The sequence below is a fragment of the Lampetra planeri genome, chromosome 48 (assembly GCF_965212315.1).
Source record: "Lampetra planeri chromosome 48, kcLamPlan1.2.h2, whole genome shotgun sequence".
Lineage (NCBI taxonomy): Eukaryota > Metazoa > Chordata > Hyperoartia > Petromyzontiformes > Petromyzontidae > Lampetra > Lampetra planeri.
Genome location: NC_136154.1, coordinates 5,872,781 through 5,893,391, shown reverse-complemented (window position 1 = coordinate 5,893,391; position 20,611 = coordinate 5,872,781). Strand labels below are relative to the sequence as shown.

The 20,611-nt window shown below is 50.2% G+C and overlaps 1 protein-coding gene across 1 annotated transcript; it reads left to right on the top strand.

Annotated features, from left to right (window-relative positions):
- The first annotated feature begins 270 nt into the window (after positions 1-270).
- LOC144733639 (histone-lysine N-methyltransferase PRDM7-like) lies at positions 271-20,396 on the top strand. Its single transcript, XM_078615666.1, has 10 exons — positions 271-344; positions 1,527-1,659; positions 4,528-4,692; positions 6,273-6,349; positions 8,161-8,356; positions 10,365-10,490; positions 11,508-11,773; positions 12,850-12,917; positions 15,234-15,496; positions 17,459-20,396. Exons 2-10 carry the CDS (start codon positions 1,539-1,541, stop codon positions 18,151-18,153), a joined length of 1,977 nt encoding a protein of 658 aa, XP_078471792.1. The 5' UTR covers positions 271-344; positions 1,527-1,538; the 3' UTR covers positions 18,154-20,396.
- Positions 20,397-20,611: the final 215 nt, after the last annotated feature.

Genomic DNA, 20,611 nt, shown 5'->3' with positions numbered 1-20,611 from the left:
CACCCCCCACTCCCCCCACCCCTCCCACCCTCAATTCCACCCTCCCACCACTCACCAACCGCCATTCTGCCCCCACTCACCCCCACCACCTCGACCCCCTCCTCCCCACCCCCCCACACCCCCAACCGCCATTCCGCCCCCACTCCGTTTCCCCCCCATTCCCCCCCCCTCCTCCCACTCCCCCGAACCGCCATTCCGCCCCACTCCCCCCACCCCCCACTCCCCCCCACCACCACCAATCGCCGCCATTGGCCACTCAGTGACGGTGACGTCACCACGGCGCCTGTGCCAGGCTGGGTGCACTTCGAGGCTGCCGCGTGAAGTGTCGACGGCTCGACACTGAGGTGGTGACGTCACGCGAGCGTTGTGTTTAACGATTTAACCACGTGACGATATTACGATATTAGCGTAAAAATATGAGCATTAGCTGAAGTGATGTGAATACGTTCGGATTACCTCAGTAATGTTACATTTACCTGAGGTGATGTTACCTCCCGCGAGGTAAAGTTATCTCGCATGAGGTAAAGTTATCTCACCTGAAGTAATTTTACTTTACCTGACGTAATTTTACCTCTGCCTGAGGTAAAGTTACCTCGGCCTAACGCTATATTACATCGCTTGAGGTAAAGCTACTTCACCTGAGGTAAAGTTACCTCGCCTTCCATTGCATTTCGATTATGTAACTCTGAGGTAATAATCACACGATCATTGTGTTTAACGATTACGCTAATATTACGATATGAGAATACGTTAGGATAACCTCAAGTAATGTTACATTTACCTGAGGTAACATAACCTCACCTGAGGTAAGGTTACCTCGACCTGAGCTTACCTCAGGTCGAGGTAAAGCTGGAGCTCGTTCTTCACCTGAGGACGGCTGCTTGCGTTGTGGCCGAAACGTCGTGAGAATTATTTTATTATGTTTTATTTTTATTATTTTATTACTTCCCTTTTACCGAAGTACACACACTTTACCACAACGACAAACATCCCCCGTGTAGCCTCTAACAGGCTGTTAGTGGCACACGAGGGGGTGGGTGGCCAGCACCACGCCCGGCCGCCTTTGTCTCCCCAGTGGCGATGTTCACTACACACCGCTACACCAGGAACTCATTTGAGGCCGAGTCGACCTAGGGGATGAGGTCCAGGACCGGTTCAGATGATCGTCACTGCTGTTGGTGGTGGCCGTGAGCGGGAATGGAACTGGGGTCTCTGACCGGTGACGATCTTCTGAACCGGTCCTGGGCCTCATCCCCTAGGTCGACTCGGCCTCAAATGAGTTCCTGGTGTAGCGGTGTGTAGTGAACATCGCCACTGGGGAGACAAAGGCGGCCGGGCGTGGTGCTGGCCACCCACCCCCTCGTGTGTCGTTCCGGCCTTCATAGGCGCCGCTCGCTCACAGCGCTTGACCCGACAGTCTGTTAAGGCCACACGGGGGATCTTAGTCTCGTATCCCTGTGACTCCGTCTCCGTGACTGCGTCTGACCGTCGTCCACGTCTCGTCCCTCTGTGTCTCTGCGCCTCAGCAGCAGCAGGAGATGGGCGACTTCCGAGACATCAGAGGCTTCTTCACCAAGGCCGAGTGGAGCGATCTGGCCGAGTGCGAGAAGCGGCGCTACAGGAACATCAAGCAGAACCACGCCGTCCTGCTGAACCTCGGTGGGTACGGCAGGCCGAGCCTGTCATATATCTGGAGTCTGCGTGTGTCTCTCCCCGGTGAGATGTTAACTACCTCGCCTGGTCTACAGGAGGTCGTGGGTTCGATCCCGGTCCTCCGCGTTTTCGCTCCACATGTAGAATCAACATCACGCGTTTAACGTATTTGGCTGCTGCTATAAATGTGCACGTGGTAAGCCACTTGGTTGAGCCGTCATTTGTGGCAGCCAGGTCGCTTCTGAAGAAGAAGCCAATAGCTCAGTGGACTTCACCTGGTGAAGTAAAAATAGATTTAGTTTTAGTTTAATGATTTGTTTACCTTTCCTCTACTTTGCACGCCTATCGTGTTTGTGTTTTGTGTTGTTGTAACTTTCTGACCCCGTGCCCCCTATGGGACATCTATGAAAAAGAGCTTCATAGCTCATCCGATTCATAATTCTAGTCACGTAGGTAAAAAATAAAATTAAAATTAATAAAAGTTTTATTAATTTTAATTTTAAAATTTTAAAATTAATAAAAGTACTTTTATAAATTTTTATGAAAATTAATAAAAGTAGTTTTATTAATTTTAAAAAATAAATAAAAGTAGTTTTATTAATTGTCATTTTATTTTTTACCTACGGATTCATAATGTTGGAGAAGAAACCCACAACATTTACAAAAAAAAAAATTTTACTTAAAACTTTCGTGACTGCAGGAATTCATAATCTTTGGATCTTTCGGTAAAGTGGCGTAGATAGAAAAACTAAAATTAAAATGATGTGAATAAAAAAATATTTGAAATTAAAATAATATAAAACCAAAAAGCACTAATGTATAGTTCAAAATACATTAGTCTTCTTGGTTCTTTCGGTAAAGTCACGTAGAAGGGAAAAAATAAAAATACTCCTATCGTGTTTCTGTATTGTGTTGTTGTAACTTTATGACCCCGTGCCCCCTATGGGACATCATAGCTCATCGGATTCCTAATGTTGGAGAGTAAACCCACAACATTTACAAAAATAGTTTATTTATTGTGTGTGATTTGTTTACCTTTCCTATACTTTGCACTCCTATCATACTCTTAGGTTTTTTCGGTAAAGTCACGTAGGTAAAAATAAATGAAAAATAATATAAATAATATAAATACAAAATGTATTTCTATTATTATTTCTATTATTTTTCTTTTTTCTTTTTACCTACGTGACTTTACCGAAAAAACGTAAGCGTATGAATCCTTGCAGTCACGAAAGCTTCAAGTCTAGAATCACTCCTATCGTGTTTATAGAACCGGCCCTAGACCTTTGGGGGCCCTAAGCAAAATTTGGTTGGAGGCCCCTTTGATGTATGATTTTTTTCACTCACTCGCTCGCAGTGACTCTAGGGGGCCCTCTGCTGGCCACGGGGCCCTTTGCAATTGCAAGGGTCGCTTAGTGGCTAGGCCGGCTCTGCGTGTTTACTGTATTGTTTGGTGTTGTTGTAGCAGCCAAACAATATAAATGAACGTAGTGGCGGTACACCGTTGCGCTGTATTAAATAATCAGCACATTTTTGGCAAAATTTTTATTTTACTCACGATTCACGACCACGGTCAGAAGGATATTTCGGGGTGGTGGTGGTGGTGGTGGTGCGTCAAAATCAGTTGTCGTGATGCCCAAGCGGTGAGAAGATGGAACGTTACATGAGCAGCACTGAACACGAAGCTTCGCAGTCTGTTGCCGTACAGCGGCGCCCAGTCTGATGACGATCGGCTGCTCCGTGCTCCAGTGGCAAGATTGGACTCCTCGTGCCCCTAGAGACTCGGTCGGACGGTGCCTCGATACGACTCGTGGTGTCGCCACCGCACGTTCGGAATGGGGGACGCGGCTGCTGAATCTGAGTGCAACTTCTGATGAAGAGTCCTGCAGCTCACTCAAGGGGCAACAGCGACATCGTCGGGACTATGAAAAAATTAACCCGTAAAAACAAATGTTTTTCACTATAAATCCTTTATATGCGTGGCGGCTAGAGTCCTCTCGTCCTCTGGCTTGAGATGGCTGCCACCTATGGGTCAGATGATTGCCTGCCACCATTAAGCAATTGGTAATTAAATATAATATTTTTTTTTCCTAAAAAGTGAAAAGTTATGGAAAAAAAATTTCACGAAAATAAATTGTCACGCACAACGAGTCTGTGTGCAAAATGTCAGCTCGATTGAATCACGGGAAGTGGGTTTAAAAACGACCGAAAGATTTGCACGGTCGTAAGCGAGCAAGCAAGCAAGTGAACTTAATATAAAGGATTTAAAAATAAGAATAGGTTTTACGCTTTATGGGAATGAAACAGGAGGTGTTTAGATGTTCAAACACCAGATAGATTATAGCTTTTGCAAGGAATCAGGTGACTGCATTAACCACTCGAACTTGTGCTGAACACGCAAACAAACACGCTCTGATAATAATTAATCATTGTCTTTGAAACTGATTGGTCTACCCCAGAGACAGCCTTCTTCATGGCCTAGTCTCACCAGTGTCAGACCAGAGAACAACACCAAAAGGCGACCAGCGCAAAGACAATGCAGTGTCAAGAGCATTTCTAGCTCGGGGTGAGCAGCTATATCATGGGAACTTTTTGCCAGTATCAAAGTATGAAAAATAAGAATCGATTTTACCCTTTCTGGCAATAAAACAGGAGGCGTTAAGATGTTCACACACCAAATAGATTATTCCTTTTGCAAGGAATCAAGTTACTGCATTAACCACGCGTACTTGTGGTGAACACGCAAACAAACACGCTCTGATAATAATCACATCGTCAGGACTGTGTTACGAGGACCCGGTGTGTTGCTATGCTGCACCGGTGTACCGCCAATACGTCCAAATAACAATGACCGACTGCCTCCTTCTTGCGCAGGGATGAACCCGGCCCAGCCCGAGTTCATGCGCGCACGCGGCAAGCGCAGGGCGAGGGGGAATGGAGCGGAGTGCGGGCGGTCGAGCGACTCCGACGAGGAGTGGACGGGGAGGAGGAAGAGGAAGGAGGTCGCGATGCACGGAGGACGAAGAGGCAGAGGCAAACGTAAAAGGGCGCTTGCAGACCGTGCAGAGACCCCCTGTAGACTCACACAGAGACCCCCTGTAGACTCACGCAGAGACACCTTGTAGACTCACACAGAGACCCCCTGTAGACTCACACAGAGACCCACTGTAGACTCACACAGAGACCCCCTGTAGACTCACATAGAGACCCCTGTAGACTCACGCAGAGACCCCCTGTAGACTCACACAGAGACCCCCTGTAGACTCACACAGAGACCCCCTGTAGACTCACACAGAGACCCCCTGTAGACTCACACAGAGACCCCCTGTAGACTCACACAGAGACCCCCTGTAGACTCACATAGAGACCCCTGTAGACTCACGCAGAGACCCCCTGTAGACTCACACAGAGACCCCCTGTAGACTCACACAGAGACTCCCTGTAGACTCACACAGAGACCCCATGTAGACTCACACAGAGACCCCCTGTAGACTCACACAGACCCCCTGTTGACTCACACAGAGACCCCCTGTAGACTCACGCAGAGACCCCCTGTAGACTTACACAGAGACCCCTGTAGACTCACACAGAGACCTCCTGTAGACTCACACAGAGACCCCTGTAGACTCACACAGAGACACCCTGTAGACTCACACAGAGACCCCTTGAAGACTCACACAGAGACACCCTGTAGACTCACACAGAGACACCCTGTAGACTCACATAGAGACACCCTGTAGACTCACGCAGAGACCCCCTGTAGACTCACAGAGACCCCCTGTAGACTCACGCAGAGACCCCCTGTAGACTCACACAGAGACCCCCATAGACTCACACAGAGACCCCCTGTAGACTCACGCAGAGACCCCCTGTAGAATCACACAGAGACCCCCTGTAGACCACACAGAGACCCCTGTAGACTCGCTTGATGAAGCTGGTTGTAATCACCAGCGAAACGTCACAGTACCATACTCGAATTGTGAATGTTGTGGGTTTACTGTCCAACACACAACTGGTTAGTGCTGAACTAGTAACTAATTGGCACGTTTTGTTTACCTGACAAACCTTACGGATTGGCTGCGTCGGGTGGTGACGGGTTTAACGACGCATTTATATTAACGCCATATAACCCAAAAAAACCTTTATTAATAATATTGGTCGCGAAATCCTACATGTTAAACTGGTTAGCAGTCTGTGCTATGAACCTGGCGACCCGGTTCGATTCCTGCTCACGGTCAACACCAGTGACGATTATCTGAACCGGTCCTGGGCCTCCCCTAGGTCGACTCAGCCTAAAATGAGTACCTGGTGTGGTGTGTAAACATCGCCACTGGGGAGACAAAGGCGGTCGGGCGTGGTGCTGGCCACCCACCCCCTCGTGTGCCGTGCCGGCCTTCATCGGTGCTCACTAACTGCACTTGCCCCTACAGTCTGTAAAGGCTATACGGGAGATCTTTGTCTTTGCATATGTTCATGCGTGTCCGCGTGTGTTCACGTGTGTGCGTGTGTTCACGGGTATCCATGTGTTCACACACATGGACGCGTGCGTTCGTGTGTTCACGTGTGTGCGTGTGTTCACGTGCGTGTGTGTGTTCACGTGCGTGCGTGTGTTCACGCAGGAGGAGGCAAGGGGGCTGCTTCACGCTGGGCCACCGTGGGAGAGTCGCACGCGAGGGCAGCTCCCAGCAAGCGCAAGGTCTCTGTGCACAGCGCACGGCACTCCTCTCGTTACAGCTGCTGCTGTTGTTGTTGTCTTTAGTTTGTTGTCCTTCACCCGCACCTCCCATTAGCGAGGTTGGCTACGTACGGTGACGAAGAAATTCAACGTACATACATACTACTAGACACTGCTATACCAGGGACGTGCGGTCAGGGGAGGCAGGCGAGGCAGAGCCTCACCTGTCATATACTCCAATGAAAATAGCTGTTAGGGGCTGTCCATAAATGACGTCACGTGATTTTTGACGATTTCTGACCCCCCCCCCCCCTCGTCACACGGCGTCACAAAAAGCCAGACCCCCCCCCCTCAAATATGACGTCACAAAGCTTTGCCACCCCCCCCCCCCCAAAACAAACAAAACTTGCTTCAAATCGCTTTAAACTATTGTCATTGTAGTGCGTATTTAATGTAGCGCTGCACTTTGATGTTGTAGGAGAAAACATTTATTGAAAAGTCTATTTAATTAAGTAGAACGTGTTGTCTATATTTATTTAAAGTTGTGCATTTTGATGTGACGTCACATTTCTCAAACCCCCCCCCCCCCTTATCACACATCGTCACAAATGTCTGACCCCCCCCCCCCCCCAGGTGCGTGACGTCATTTATGGACGGTCCCTTACGAAAAGTAAAAACAAATTCCACTGATTTGTGTTATAAATGTAATATCTGTATAATTTCAATCATTACAGAGAGATAGTAACAGGCACGCGCTTATTGCCCGCGCTCCATCCAGTTTCTGAGGGGTTGCGCAATCAGAGGAGAGGCTGAGCTCGTCGCTGCCTCACCTCTCGTCTCCCTGTATTTGCAGCGGAGCTCCGCAAATTTGGCGATTTTGACTATCAAAATTATTGGAATCGTACAGAAATGACGTAACACAGATCAGTGGAAGAATCTTAATTTTCACTTTATTATTTTGTACTTTTCGTAACAGCTATTTCCATTGGAGTATAACAGGTGAGGCTGTGCCTCCTCTAACTCGCCTCACCACGGGGAGAGAGAAAAAAAATTAACCCGTAAAAACAAAGTTTTTCACTATAAATCCTTTATATGCGTGGCGGCTAGAGTCCTCTCGTCCTCTGGCTTGAGATGGCTGCCACCTATGGGTCAGATGATTGTCTGGCAGCATTAAGCAATTGGTAATTAAATATTAAAACAATTTTCCCTAAAAAGTGTAAAATTTTGGAAACATTTTTTCACGAAAATAAATTGTCACGCACAACGAGTCTGTGTGCAAAATGTCAGCTCGATTGGATCACGGGAAGTGGGTTAAAAAACGACCGAAAGATTTGCACGGTCATAAGCAAGCAAGCAAGCAAGTGAGCTTAATATAAAGGATTTTAAAAAGACGAAGACTTGAAATATACTCCAAATATACATCAGCAGGCGTCAGGATTAGGATAAAACCCATGACCTCCTGCATACCAGGAGAGGTTGTTAACATCTAGTCACCATGCCCCCCCTGCATGGCACTCTGGTACAACGTTTGGGCTTCTTGTTTATTAATTAGTTTAGTTGTGAAGAGGCTTGGCCTGCCATACCCACCGAGGTTCAGCATGACGGCATGGTTCTGCTTGATGTATGGAATCAGATTTACAGAATCAGAATATCAGAATCAGAATATGTATTGTACTGGAGGAATCCGATGAGGTGTCAGGGTCGAGATCGAACACGCGACCTCCTGCGTACCAGGCGAGGGAGTTAACATCTCCTAGCCACTGCTGGTCACCGCACCAACTCCACCCCCCACACCCCCTCCGCCCCCTCACCCCACCGCCCCCTCCGCTCAGACTAAAGCGGAAGCCCTGGAGTACGTGTGGAGCATCTTACAGGGCGTGGAGGATGAGGCGCAGCAGCAGGAGGAGGAGTTCAGGGGATTTGAGCTGAGGGAGGTGCACAAGGCCAGGATGGCGATGTTCAGGCTGGAGCGCAGAGCCACCACCTGCAAGGAGGCCCTGAGGGTGGCGCTCCAGAGGATACGTGGAGGTGCGTAGCCTGCAGCGGTGATTTCTTTTCTCACCGGAACTCCACACTCCCCTCTATTCTCACCGGAACTCCACACTCCCCTCTATTCTCACCAGAACTCCACACTCCCCTCTATTCTCACCGGAACTCCACACTCACCTCTATTCTCACCAGAACTCCACGCTCCCCTCTATTCCCACCAGAACTCCACACTCCCCTCTATTCCCACCAGAACTCCACACTCCCCTCTATTCTCACCGGAACTCCACACTCCCCTCTATTCTCACCAGAACTCCACACTCCCCTCTATTCCCACCAGAACTCCACACTCCCCTCTATTCCCACCAGAACTCCACACTCCCCTCTATTCTCACCAGAACTCCACACTCCCCTCTATTCTCACCAGAACTCCACACTCCCCTCTATTCCCACCAGAACTCCACACTCCCCTCTATTCCCACCGGAACTCCACACTCCCCTCTATTCTCACCAGAACTCCACACTCCCCTCTATTCTCACCAGAACTCCACACTCCCCTCTATTCCCACCAGAACTCCACACTCCCCTCTATTCCCACCGGAACTCCACACTCCCCTCTATTCTCACCAGAACTCCACACTCCCCTCTATTCTCACCAGAACTCCACACTCCCCTCTATTCTCACCAGAACTCCACACTCCCCTCTATTCTCACCAGAACTCCACACTCCCCTCTATTTCCACCGGAACTCCACACTCCCCTCTATTCCCACCAGAACTCCACACTCCCCTCTATTCTCACTGGAACTCCACACTCCCCTCTATTCTCACCAGAACTCCACACTCCCCTCTATTCTCACCAGAACTCCACACTCCCCTCTATTCCCACCGGAACTCCACACTCCCCTCTATTCTCACCAGAACTCCACACTCCCCTCTATTCTCACCAGAACTCCACACTCCCCTCTATTCCCACCGGAACTCCACACTCCCCTCTATTCTCACCAGAACTCCACACTCCCCTCTATTCCCACCAGAACTCCACACTCCCCTCTATTCCCACCGGAACTCCACACTCCCCTCTATTCTCACCGGAACTCCACACTCCCCTCTATTCTCACCAGAACTCCACACTCCCCTCTATTCCCACCGGAACTCCACACTCCCCTCTATTCTCACCAGAACTCCACACTCCCCTCTATTCTCACCAGAACTCCACACTCCCCTCTATTCTCACCAGAACTCCACACTCCCCTCTATTCCCACCAGAACTCCACACTCCCCTCTATTCTCACCGGAACTCCGCAATCTGCTGTTGCTGCTGATGGAAGTCGCCACTGCTGTTGATGCTACTGCTACATGTGCTCCTGTCAGTGCTGCTGCTGGTACTGATGCAGCCTATGAACTAAACGATGTTTATTTTACCAGGGTAAGCCGCACTGAGCTGTGTAGCTGTTTCTCAGAAGCGACCTGGCTAACACAAATGAGAGCTCAACGAAGTGACTTGTCATCATCATGGTCATTACGTGGACATTTATAGCAGCCAAATACTCTCAACGCGTGACGTTGATTCTAAATGTCGAGGGAAAAAACCGGAGGACCCGGAGAAAAATCTACGCAATCACGGGGAGGTATTCGCCATGATGGTTTGCACAGACAAGGAATTTACTATGGCCGGAAGGTGCATACATTCAACATGTAGGAATAAGTGGTATACAGTCTAACTATACTAAAATTACAAAGTCTAACTAATACTAAGGGGCTAAAGTATGTAAAATTGTGAATAAATGTACAATATAAAATGTAAACTAGCCGTAATATACAATCTAAAAATACAAAAATACAAATAGGGTAACATGTTGTAAACTATACAGTCGGGATGGAACCCACGACCTCCTGTAGACCATGCGAGGGAGTTAACATCTCGCCACGGAGGAGAGAGAGACACGCAGACTCCAAATATACAGCACGCTTCGTCAGGGTCGGGATGGAACCCACGACCTCCCGTATACCAGGAGAGGTAGTCAACATCTCGCCGTGTTTGCTTGCAGGCTCCTCCGTGCCGCCGGCCTCCGCCCAGGCTGTGGCGGTGTCGCGCAGCGCTCGCTACGGCCTGCGCCCGCGCGAGAGGAAAGTCTACACAGAGGTGGAGGAGCCCCAGGACGACGACTTCTTCTGTGAGACCCACTGCTCCCTCTCACTCTCTCTCTCACTTTCTCACTCTCTCTCTCACACTGTCACTTTCTCACACTCTCTCTCACACTGTCACTTTCTCACTCTCTCTCACACTCTCTCTCTCACTTTCTCACACTGTCACTTTCTCTCACTCTCACACTGTCACTTTCTCACACTCTCTCTCACACTGTCACTTTCTCACACTCTCTCTCTCACTGTCACTTTCTCAATCTCTCACACTCTCTCTCTCTCACTTTCTCACACTCTCTCTCACACTGTCACTTTCTCACACTCTCTCTCTCACTGTCACTTTCTCACTCTCTCACACTCTCTCTCTCTCACTTTCTCACACTCTCTCTCACACTGTCACTTTCTCACACTCTCTTAGGGGCCGTCCATTAATGGCGTCACGCGATTTTGGACCCCCCTCCCCCCCATCACACGGCATCACAAAAAGTCAGACCCCCCCCTCAAATGTGACGTCACAAAGCTCATTTAATATGCTTAAAATCGCTTCAAACTATTGTCATTGTAGTGCATATTTAATGTGGCACTGCAGTCTGATGTTGTAGGAGAAAACATTTATTAAAAAGTATTTAATTAAGTAGAACGTGTTGTCTGTGGTTCCTCACACATCGTCACAAATGTCTGACCCCCCCACCCCCCCTAGGTGCATGACGTCATTTATGGACGGCCCCTTACTCTAACTTTCTCACACTCTCTCCTATCTCTCTATTGCTCCCGCGCTCTCACTCGATATATTCCACCTGCTCCCTCTCACTCTCTCTCCACTCTCACTTACCTCCCTGTCTTTTGCTCCCTCACTCAGGGATGCAGGGAGGGAGCAGGGAGGGTGACAGGGTTTACATCTCCGATGAGCGAGCTAAAGAAGTTCACAATGCAGAGAGGGAGGGAGGCATCTGTCTGGAGCGCTCCTCACCCTCTCACAGTGCCACTGCTGCTGCTGTTGTTGCTACTGCGGTTCGCCCTCCTCCCGCTGCTGCTGCTGTGGCTCTCAGTCTGCGAGCTGTGCAGGGATTTCTACTTGGGGGAGTGCTCCGTGCACGGCCCGCCAGAGTTCATCGCGGACGCGGCCGTGGCCCCGGGAGTGGCCAATAGGGCCCGGCTCAGCCTGCCCCAGGGCCTCACCGTCGGCGCCTCCTCCATTGCCGGCGCCGGCCTCGGGGTGTGGAGCAACAGGAAGAAGCTGCCCAAGGGGGTGATGTTTGGGCCGTACCAGGGAGAGGTGTCTGAGGAGAACCCCGTGAGCGAGTACTGCTGGCTGGTGAGCTGCTGCTGCTGCCACTGCCACTGCTGCAGCCTCCTCCTATTCCTACATCATCATCATGTGTGTGGAGAGGAGGCTCGTGAAGGAGATACAGAGAAACCCATAGCTTCACACAGTCACCCACAGACTCACACAGAGACCCAGAGACTGGCACAGAGAGACCCACAGACTCGCACAGAGACCCATAGCCTCACACAGTCACCCAGAGACTGGCACAGAGGAGACCCAGAGACTTTGCACAGAGACCCAGAGGCTCGCATAGAGAGACCCACAGACTTGCACAGAGACCTAGAGACTTGAACAGAGACCCAGAGACTCACAGTGGGACACACAGACTCACACAGAGACCCAGAGACTCGCACAGAGAGACTCAGATACTCACACAGAGGCTCAGAGAATCGCACAGAGAGACCCACAGACTCACAGAGAGACCCAGAGACTCGCACAGAGACCCAGAGAATCGCACAGAGACCCACAGTCTCACACAGAGCCTTAGAGACTCGCACAGAGACCCAGAGAATCGCACAGAGAGACCCACAGACTCACACAGAGACCCTAGAGACTTGCACAGAGACCCAGAGACTCGCACAGAAACCCAAAGAGACTCGCACAGAGACCCAGAGCCCCACACAGTCACCCACAGACTCGCACAGAGACCCCGAGACTCGCACAGAAACCCATAGACTCGTACAGAGACCTAGAGACTCACCCAAATAATTTCAGAGAGACCCCCAGAATCACAGAGTGACCCATAAATTAACGTAATTATAATTTAAACTTGTAACACACAGCAAAGACGGTGGTCACCGCATGGCGCGCGCTTTTAGATGCACTTCTGCGGCCGTCTGGAAGGCTCTTCCTTCCAATATTAGAAGCCACTGGGAGCTATGTACTTTTAAATCTTGTAGATTGAAAACGCATTTCTTTAGAACTGCTTTTAGTGTTTAGTTTGTTGTCCTTCCCCCGCACCTCCGAACAGCACGGTTGACTACGTAGGGCACGAAAGAAGTTCAACTCACAGTCCAACTCACATTAATTATCCGTGAATCTGCTCGTGTGCGTGTGTGTTTCAGATTTACAAAAACAAAAAGGATCGTGAATATGTTGATGCTCAGGATGAATCTAAATCAAACTGGATGAGGTGATTCTTGCCTCAAGGACCACTACACAGAGATCGGAACCACTACACACAGAGACCAGAACCACTACCCAGAGACCAGAACCACTACACAGTGACCAGAACCACCACACACAGAGACCAGAACCACTTCACACAGAGACCAGAACCACTACACACAGAGACCAGAACCACTACACACAGAGACCAGAACCACTTCACACAGAGACCAGAACCACTACACACAGAGACCAGAACCACTACACACAGAGACCAGAACCACTACACACAGTGACCAGAACCACTACACACAGAGACCAGATCCACTACACAGTGACCAGAACCACCACACACAGAGGCCAGAACCACTACACACAGAGACCAGAACCACTACACACAGAGACCAGAACCACTACACACAGAGACCAGACCCACTACAGAGACCAGAACCACCACACACAGAGACCAGAACCACCACACACAGAGACCAGATCCACTACACAGTGACCAGAATCACCACACACAGAGGCCAGAACCACTACACACATAGACCAGAACCACTACACACAGAGACCAGAACCACCACACACAGAGACCAGAACCACCACAGAGACCAGAACCACCACACACAGAGACCAGAACCACTACACACAGAGACCAGAACCACTACACACAGAGACCAGAACCACTACATATAGAGACCAGAACCACTATACACAAAGACCAGAACCACTACACACAGAGACCAGAAGCACCACACACAGAGACCAGATCCACTACACAGTGACCAGAACCACCACACACAGAGGCCAGAACCACTACACACAGAGACCAGAACCACTACACACAGAGACCAGAACCACTACACACATAGACCAGAACCACCACACACAGAGACCAGAACCACTACAGAGACCAGAACCACCACACACAGACCAGAACCACCACACACAGACCAGAACCACCACACACAGAGACCAGAACCACTACAGAGACCAGAACCACTACAGAGACCAGAACCACCACACACAGAGACCAGAACCACTACACACAGAGACCAGATCCACCACACGCAGAGACCAGAACCACTACACACAGAGACCAGAACCACTACAGAGACCAGAACTACTACAGAGACCAGAACCACTACACACAGAGACCAGAACCACCACACACAGAGGCCAGAACCACTACACACAGAGACCAGAACCACAACACACAGAGACCAGAACCACTACACACAGAGACCAGAACCACCACAGAGACCAGAACCACCACACACAGAGACCAGAACCACTACACACAGAGACCAGAACCACTACACACAGAGACCAGAACCACTACATAGAGAGACCAGAACCACTATACACAAAGACCAGAACCACCACACACAGAGACCAGAACCACTACACACAGAGACCAGAACCACTACACACAGAGACCAGAAGCACCACACACAGAGACCAGATCCACTACACAGTGACCAGAACCACCACACACAGAGGCCAGAACCACTACACACAGAGACCAGAACCACTACACACAGAGACCAGAACCACTACACACAGAGACCAGAACCACTACACACATAGACCAGAACCACCAAACACAGAGACCAGAACCACTACAGAGACCAGAACCACCACACACAGACCAGAACCACCACACACAGACCAGAACCACCACACACAGAGACCAGAACCACTACAGAGACCAGAACCACTACAGAGACCAGAACCACCACACACAGAGACCAGAACCACTACACACAGAGACCAGATCCACCACACGCAGAGACCAGAACCACTACACACAGAGACCAGAACCACTACAGAGACCAGAAATACTACAGAGACCAGAACCACTACACACAGAGACCAGAACCACCACACACAGAGGCCAGAACCACTACACACAGAGACCAGAACCACAACACACAGAGACCAGAACCACCACACACAGAGACCAGAACCACAACACACAGAGACCAGAACCACTACACACAGAGACCAGAACCACTACACACAGAGACCAGAACCACCACACACAGAGACCAGAACCACTACACACAGAGACCAGAACCACCACACACAGAGACCAGAACCACCACACACAGAGACCAGAACCACAACACACAGAGACCAGAACCACCACACACAGAGACCAGAACCACTACACACAGAGACCAACCCTGGGCCTCCCCTTGGTCGACTCGGCATCAAATGAGCACCCGGTACGGAGCGTGGTTCCAGCCACACCACCCCCACGTAGCGCCCAGTGCCGGCCCTTAATAGGCGCTCGCTAACGGCGCCCACCCCGCCCCCGCGTCTGCCCGCGCAGGTTCGTCAACTGCGCGAGGAATGAGCAGGAGCAGAACCTGGTGGCCTTCCAGCACCGGGGGCAGATTTACTACCGCACGTTCCGTGCCGTGGGGCCCGGCTCTGAGCTGCTGGTCTGGTACGGCGAGGAGTTCGCCCAGGAGCTGGGCATCGCCTGCGAGGCCGGGCCCTCGCGACGCCGCAGCAGCAACAGCAACGAGATGGCTCCCAGGGCCACCGCCAGAGACCTGCAGCCCGTGCAGCCTCCACCAAGCGAGGAACACTGTGAGCACCGCTCACCAGAGACTAGCCACTGCTCACCAGACTATAGCCACCACTCACCAGAGATGATAGCCACCGCTCACCAGAGATGATAGCCACCACTCACCAGAGATGATAGCCACCACTCACCAGAGATGATAGCCACCACTCACCAGAGATGGTAGCCACCACTCACCAGAGATGATAGCCACCACTCACCAGAGACGATAGCCACCACTCACCAGAGATGATAGCCATCACTCACCAGAGATGATAGCCACCGCTCACCAGAGATGATAGCCACCGCTCACCAGAGATGATAGCCACCACTCACCAGAGATGATAGCCACCACTCATCAGAGATGACAGCCACCACTCATCAGAGATGACACCACCACTCACCAGAGATGATAGCCACCACTCACCAGAGATGATAGCCACCACTCACCAGATATGATAGCCACCACTCACCAGAGATGAAAGCCACCACTAACCAGATATGATAGCCTCCACTCACCAGAGATGATAGCCAGCACTCGCCAAAGATTATTGCCACCACTCACCAGCGATGATAGCCACCACTCACCAGAGATGATAGCCACCACTCACCAGAGATGACAGCCACCACTCGCCATAGACGATAGCCACTGCTCACCAGAGATGATAGGCACCACCCACACTGATAAGGTGCAAATGAGTAACTGGTGTGGTGTGTAGTAGGAGAAATGGCCACTGGAGAGACAAAGGCGGCCATGTGTGGTGCTGGCCACCCTCCCACTCGTGTGCCGTGCTGGCTTTCATAGGTGCCCGATAACAGCACTTGTCCCAAAAGTATATACAGGCTATACGGGGGTTCTTTGTCATTGTGTGTATATATAAATGGAGCCTTCTTCTTAGGTTTTTTCGGTAAAGTCACGTAGGTAAAACATCAAAATGAATGAAAATAAAATAAAATCAAAATTCACGACGTTTCGGAGGCAACACAAGTCTCCGTCATCAGGTGGGACCGTCACAGCCAGATTAGTTGCATCAAGTGAGGCAATGATTCAAGATGTAATCCCTTAAAAGCGAGTTGAGGGGGGGAGGAGAGGGAGGGGGGAGCTCATCAGACTATGGTAGCCAATGAATGGAACGTATCGGGAGGGAGGGGGGGGCGAGGCCAAAAGGGTGGGCGACGGCGTGCAAGCGATTGTGCGCAAGCGGCTAATTACTGCACACGTCAACACAATGGAGCGATTATGCGCAAGCGGCCAACTGCCGCACACGCCAACACAATGGACAGAGAGGGGGAGGGAAGCCTTAATACACATGATAGACAAAAGAACGAAAATGCCCATGTGCTGATACGTTCCATTCATTGGCTACCATAGTCTGATGAGCTCCCCCTCCCTCTCCTCCCCCCCCTCAACTCGCTTTTAAGGGATTACATCTTGAATCATTGCCTCACTTGATGCAGCTAATCTGGCTGTGACGGTCCCACCTGATGACGGAGACTTGTGTTGCCTCCGAAACGTCGTGAATTTTGATTTTATTTTATTTTCATTCATTTTGATGTTTTACCTACGTGACTTTACCGGAAAAAACCTAAGAAGATGATTCCTTGCAGTCACGAAAGCTTCAAATCTAGTATAAATGGAGCCCCCTGCACTACGAACCCGGCCACCTGAGTTCGATTCCCACTCACGGCCAACGTCAGTGGTGAATATTTAGGCCTCCTCTAGGTTGACTCAGCCCCAAATGAGTACCTAGCCTCAACGTGGAAACATCGCCACTGGAGAGATAAAGGCGGCCGGGCCTGGTGTTGGCCACCTACTCCCTCGTGTGCCATGCCGGCCTTCATAGGTACTCGCAAACAGCACTTGCCCAACAGTCTGATATGGCTGTTGGGGACCTTTACCTTTGTATGTACACACACACGTGTGCAAGAGTGTTCATGTCTCGGTGTTGGTGTTTGCGCGTGTGTCTTGTGCCTCTGGGATGATGAAGGTGGAGTGGGTGTGGAGGTCACAAGGCTGCCGTGTCCTGCCTGCAACCGTCAGTTCATCTGCCGCTCTAGTCTACAGCATCACGTGCAGAGGAGACACGCCACTAAGCCCAGTAACAAAAGTCATCAGTGTGACCAATGTCCATACAGCACAGACTACAAGAGTACCTTGAAGATGCACCAGAGAACACACACGGGAGAGAAGCCGTTCAAGTGCACCGTGTGTGAGAAGGCGTTTGCACACACAGCAACTCTTCACACGCACCAGAGAACACACACGGGAGAGAAGCCGTTCAAGTGCACCGTGTGTGAGAAGGAGTTTGCACATTTACAACATCTTCACAGCCACCAGAGAACACACACGGGAGAGAAGCCGTTCAAGTGCACCGTGTGTGAGAAGGAGTTTGCACAGCTATCAGATCTTCACAGGCACCAGAGAACACACACGGGAGAGAAGCCGTTCAAGTGCACCGTGTGTGAGAAGGCGTTTGCAGACCTATCAACTCTTCACAGGCACCAGAGAACACACACGGGAGAGAAGCCGTTCAAGTGCACCGTGTGTGAGAAGGCGTTTGCAGACCTATCAACTCTTCACAGGCACCAGAGAACACACACCGGCCAGAATGCATTTTCTCCTTCCCGTGAAAACAGAAAAGTCAACCATCCTGAGCATAAAGCGCACAGCGCCGAGCTGTGAATTAGTTTTAAACAGGCCACGTGATTAACTGAGGCTGTGCCACCCTTGAAACTGATTTTGAATGTGAACACGGAAACCTACGGATCCTCCTACACCTGCCTCACACTCTGTGGGGGGTGGGAGATTAAACCGACCCGGCCACCCCTCGATTGCAAGTGCGGAGTTCTAGGTCCCAACCACTGCACGTCCCCCCCCCACCCCCATCACCTGGGGGTCCCTGTGTGCGTGAGTGTGCAGAGTCCCTCGTGCAGAGCTGCACTGTTGTTACCCTAGAGGGGGGCACCGCAGGGCGATCCACCTACAGATACCCCAGTCTGCACGTCTCCGGCCGATCTCCATGCGCACCGCGTGCCGTCTCGTAGCCCTGCCCCGTGCGACGTATGTACAGTACGCACAGTACGTACTGTACATACAGTACGTACCCATCCAGCGGTAGACTGAACCGCGGCCGATGACGTAGGTGGCATCCGCTCACAAATCTCCGAACACTCAGTCCCGTAGCCCCGAGCCATCGCTTGCACGATATTCACTTTGCCGCTGAGAGGAAAGCTACGGGGAGGAGGTGGGGGGGGAGTGCTAGGAGAGGACATCTCGGCTGGAGATCTGCGGAGAAGAGCTTCATAGCTCATCGGATTCCTGCGGTCTGAAAAAATATTCTGAGAGGGCGTTGGAAGGGGGGGGTGTAGGTATGAGTGGGGCATCTGCACTTGAATCACCCTGCGTGTTGTTGCTGCCTCCCCCGTTGAAAATGTTCCCAGCGTGAACTTCACCCTTTGCCGTCGCGACGACGACGTTCACGCGCCGTGCGTGAACGTCGTCGACGTGGGAACAACAAAACGCAGTAAAAACTAAAGTAACTTTATCAGTACCGAGGCTCCCACAGGGCCACGCGGGGCAGGGAGTGTGGCACAGTTTTGGCGCCGGCTAGCGCAGAGTGGCGGCGGTCGTGTCGCTACGCTTCTCTGCGGTGAGCAACGACGTCTTTATAACAACAACAGCAGCAGTGCTGCTGCTGCTGCTGCCACTGTTGCGCCACTCTAAATACAATTAACGAGGGCGAGCCGCTCGCTCGTTTCTCGGGATTCTGCATTGAACGGTGACACCCACCCCGTGAACGGTGACACCCACCCCGTGAACTGTGACACAACCCCGTGAACGGTGACACCCACCCCGTGAACGGTGACACCCACCCCGTGAACGGTGACACCCACCCCGTGAACGGTGACATCCACCCCGTGAACGGTGACACCCACCGACCCTGCAACTCTGCAGACGTCTCGGGAAAGGGTTGAGAGATTCTCTGCGTCGTCCCGGTTGCTCGCGTGATGTCGCACGGTGGTGGCGCGCGTTGACTCTTACACGTTTAAGAAAGTTGAGCGTTAGTTTGTGATTCTGTTTACAATTATATATATGTACATACTTAAACTAACAAAAATTATTTTGGGATTTTACCAAGTAAGGTCTAACTAGATACGTAGTAGCTCTTTTATCAGACGCGACCACCTGGCCATCACGAATGAAAGCTCAACGAAGTGGCTTATCATTGTGTGGACATTTATAGCGGCCAAATACTCTGATTGCGTGATCTCGATTCTAAATGTCGAGGGAAAAACCGGAGGACCTGGAGAAAAATCCACACGACCACGGGGAGAGAGAGAGAGAGACGCGCAAACTCAAAATATACAGCAGGCGTCAGGGTCAGAATCAAACACACAATCTTCTGTATACCAGGAGAGGTAGTTAACATCTCAACATGCGTTCAGAGTATTTGGCTGCTGTGAATGTCACGTGATGAGCCACTTCGGTGCGCTGCTGTCGTTTGTGATAGCTAGGTCGCTACTACACAGCTCAGTGGGGGCCTTACCTGGAAAAGTAAAATGAATAATAGAAATCTACTGTATTCTTGGTTCTTTTGGTAAAGTCACGTAGAAGGGAAATAATAAAATAATGAAAATTTAAGAATCAAATGAACACGAAGTTTCGATTGCAACACAAGCAATCATCCTCAGGTTATGAAAACCACAGCAACAAATTTATTGCCGTGGTTTTCACACCTGATGATGATTGCTTGTGTTGCAATCGAAACGTCGTGAGAATGATGTTGTTTTATTTTTTATTATTTTACTATTTCCCTTCTACGTGACTCTACCGAAAGAACCAAGAATATGAATCCCTGTAGTGACGAAATCTTCAAATCGAGAAAAAAAATCTCCTCTTCTTGGTTCTTTCGGTAAAGTCACGTAGAAGGGAAGTAATAAAATAAAAATAAAACATAATAAAATAATATAATATAACATTATTATATAAGTCACGTAGAAGGGAAGTAATAAAATAATCAAAATTAAACATAATAAAATAATATAATATAAAAAATTTAAATAATATAACATATTATATTATGTTTTATTTTTATTATTTTGTTATTTCCCTTCTACGTGACTCTACCGAAAGAACCAAC

Bases quoted from the DNA above. Each gene is read 5' to 3' on its own strand.
- LOC144733639 (XM_078615666.1), top strand. From the start codon at position 1,539: ATGGGCGACTTCCGAGACATCAGAGGCTTCTTCACCAAGGCCGAGTGG. The intron at 6,350-8,160 runs GTCTCTGTGCAC...CCCTCCGCTCAG, and splicing joins CAGCTCCCAGCAAGCGCAAG to ACTAAAGCGGAAGCCCTGGA. The intron at 11,774-12,849 runs GTGAGCTGCTGC...TGTGTGTTTCAG, and splicing joins TGAGCGAGTACTGCTGGCTG to ATTTACAAAAACAAAAAGGA.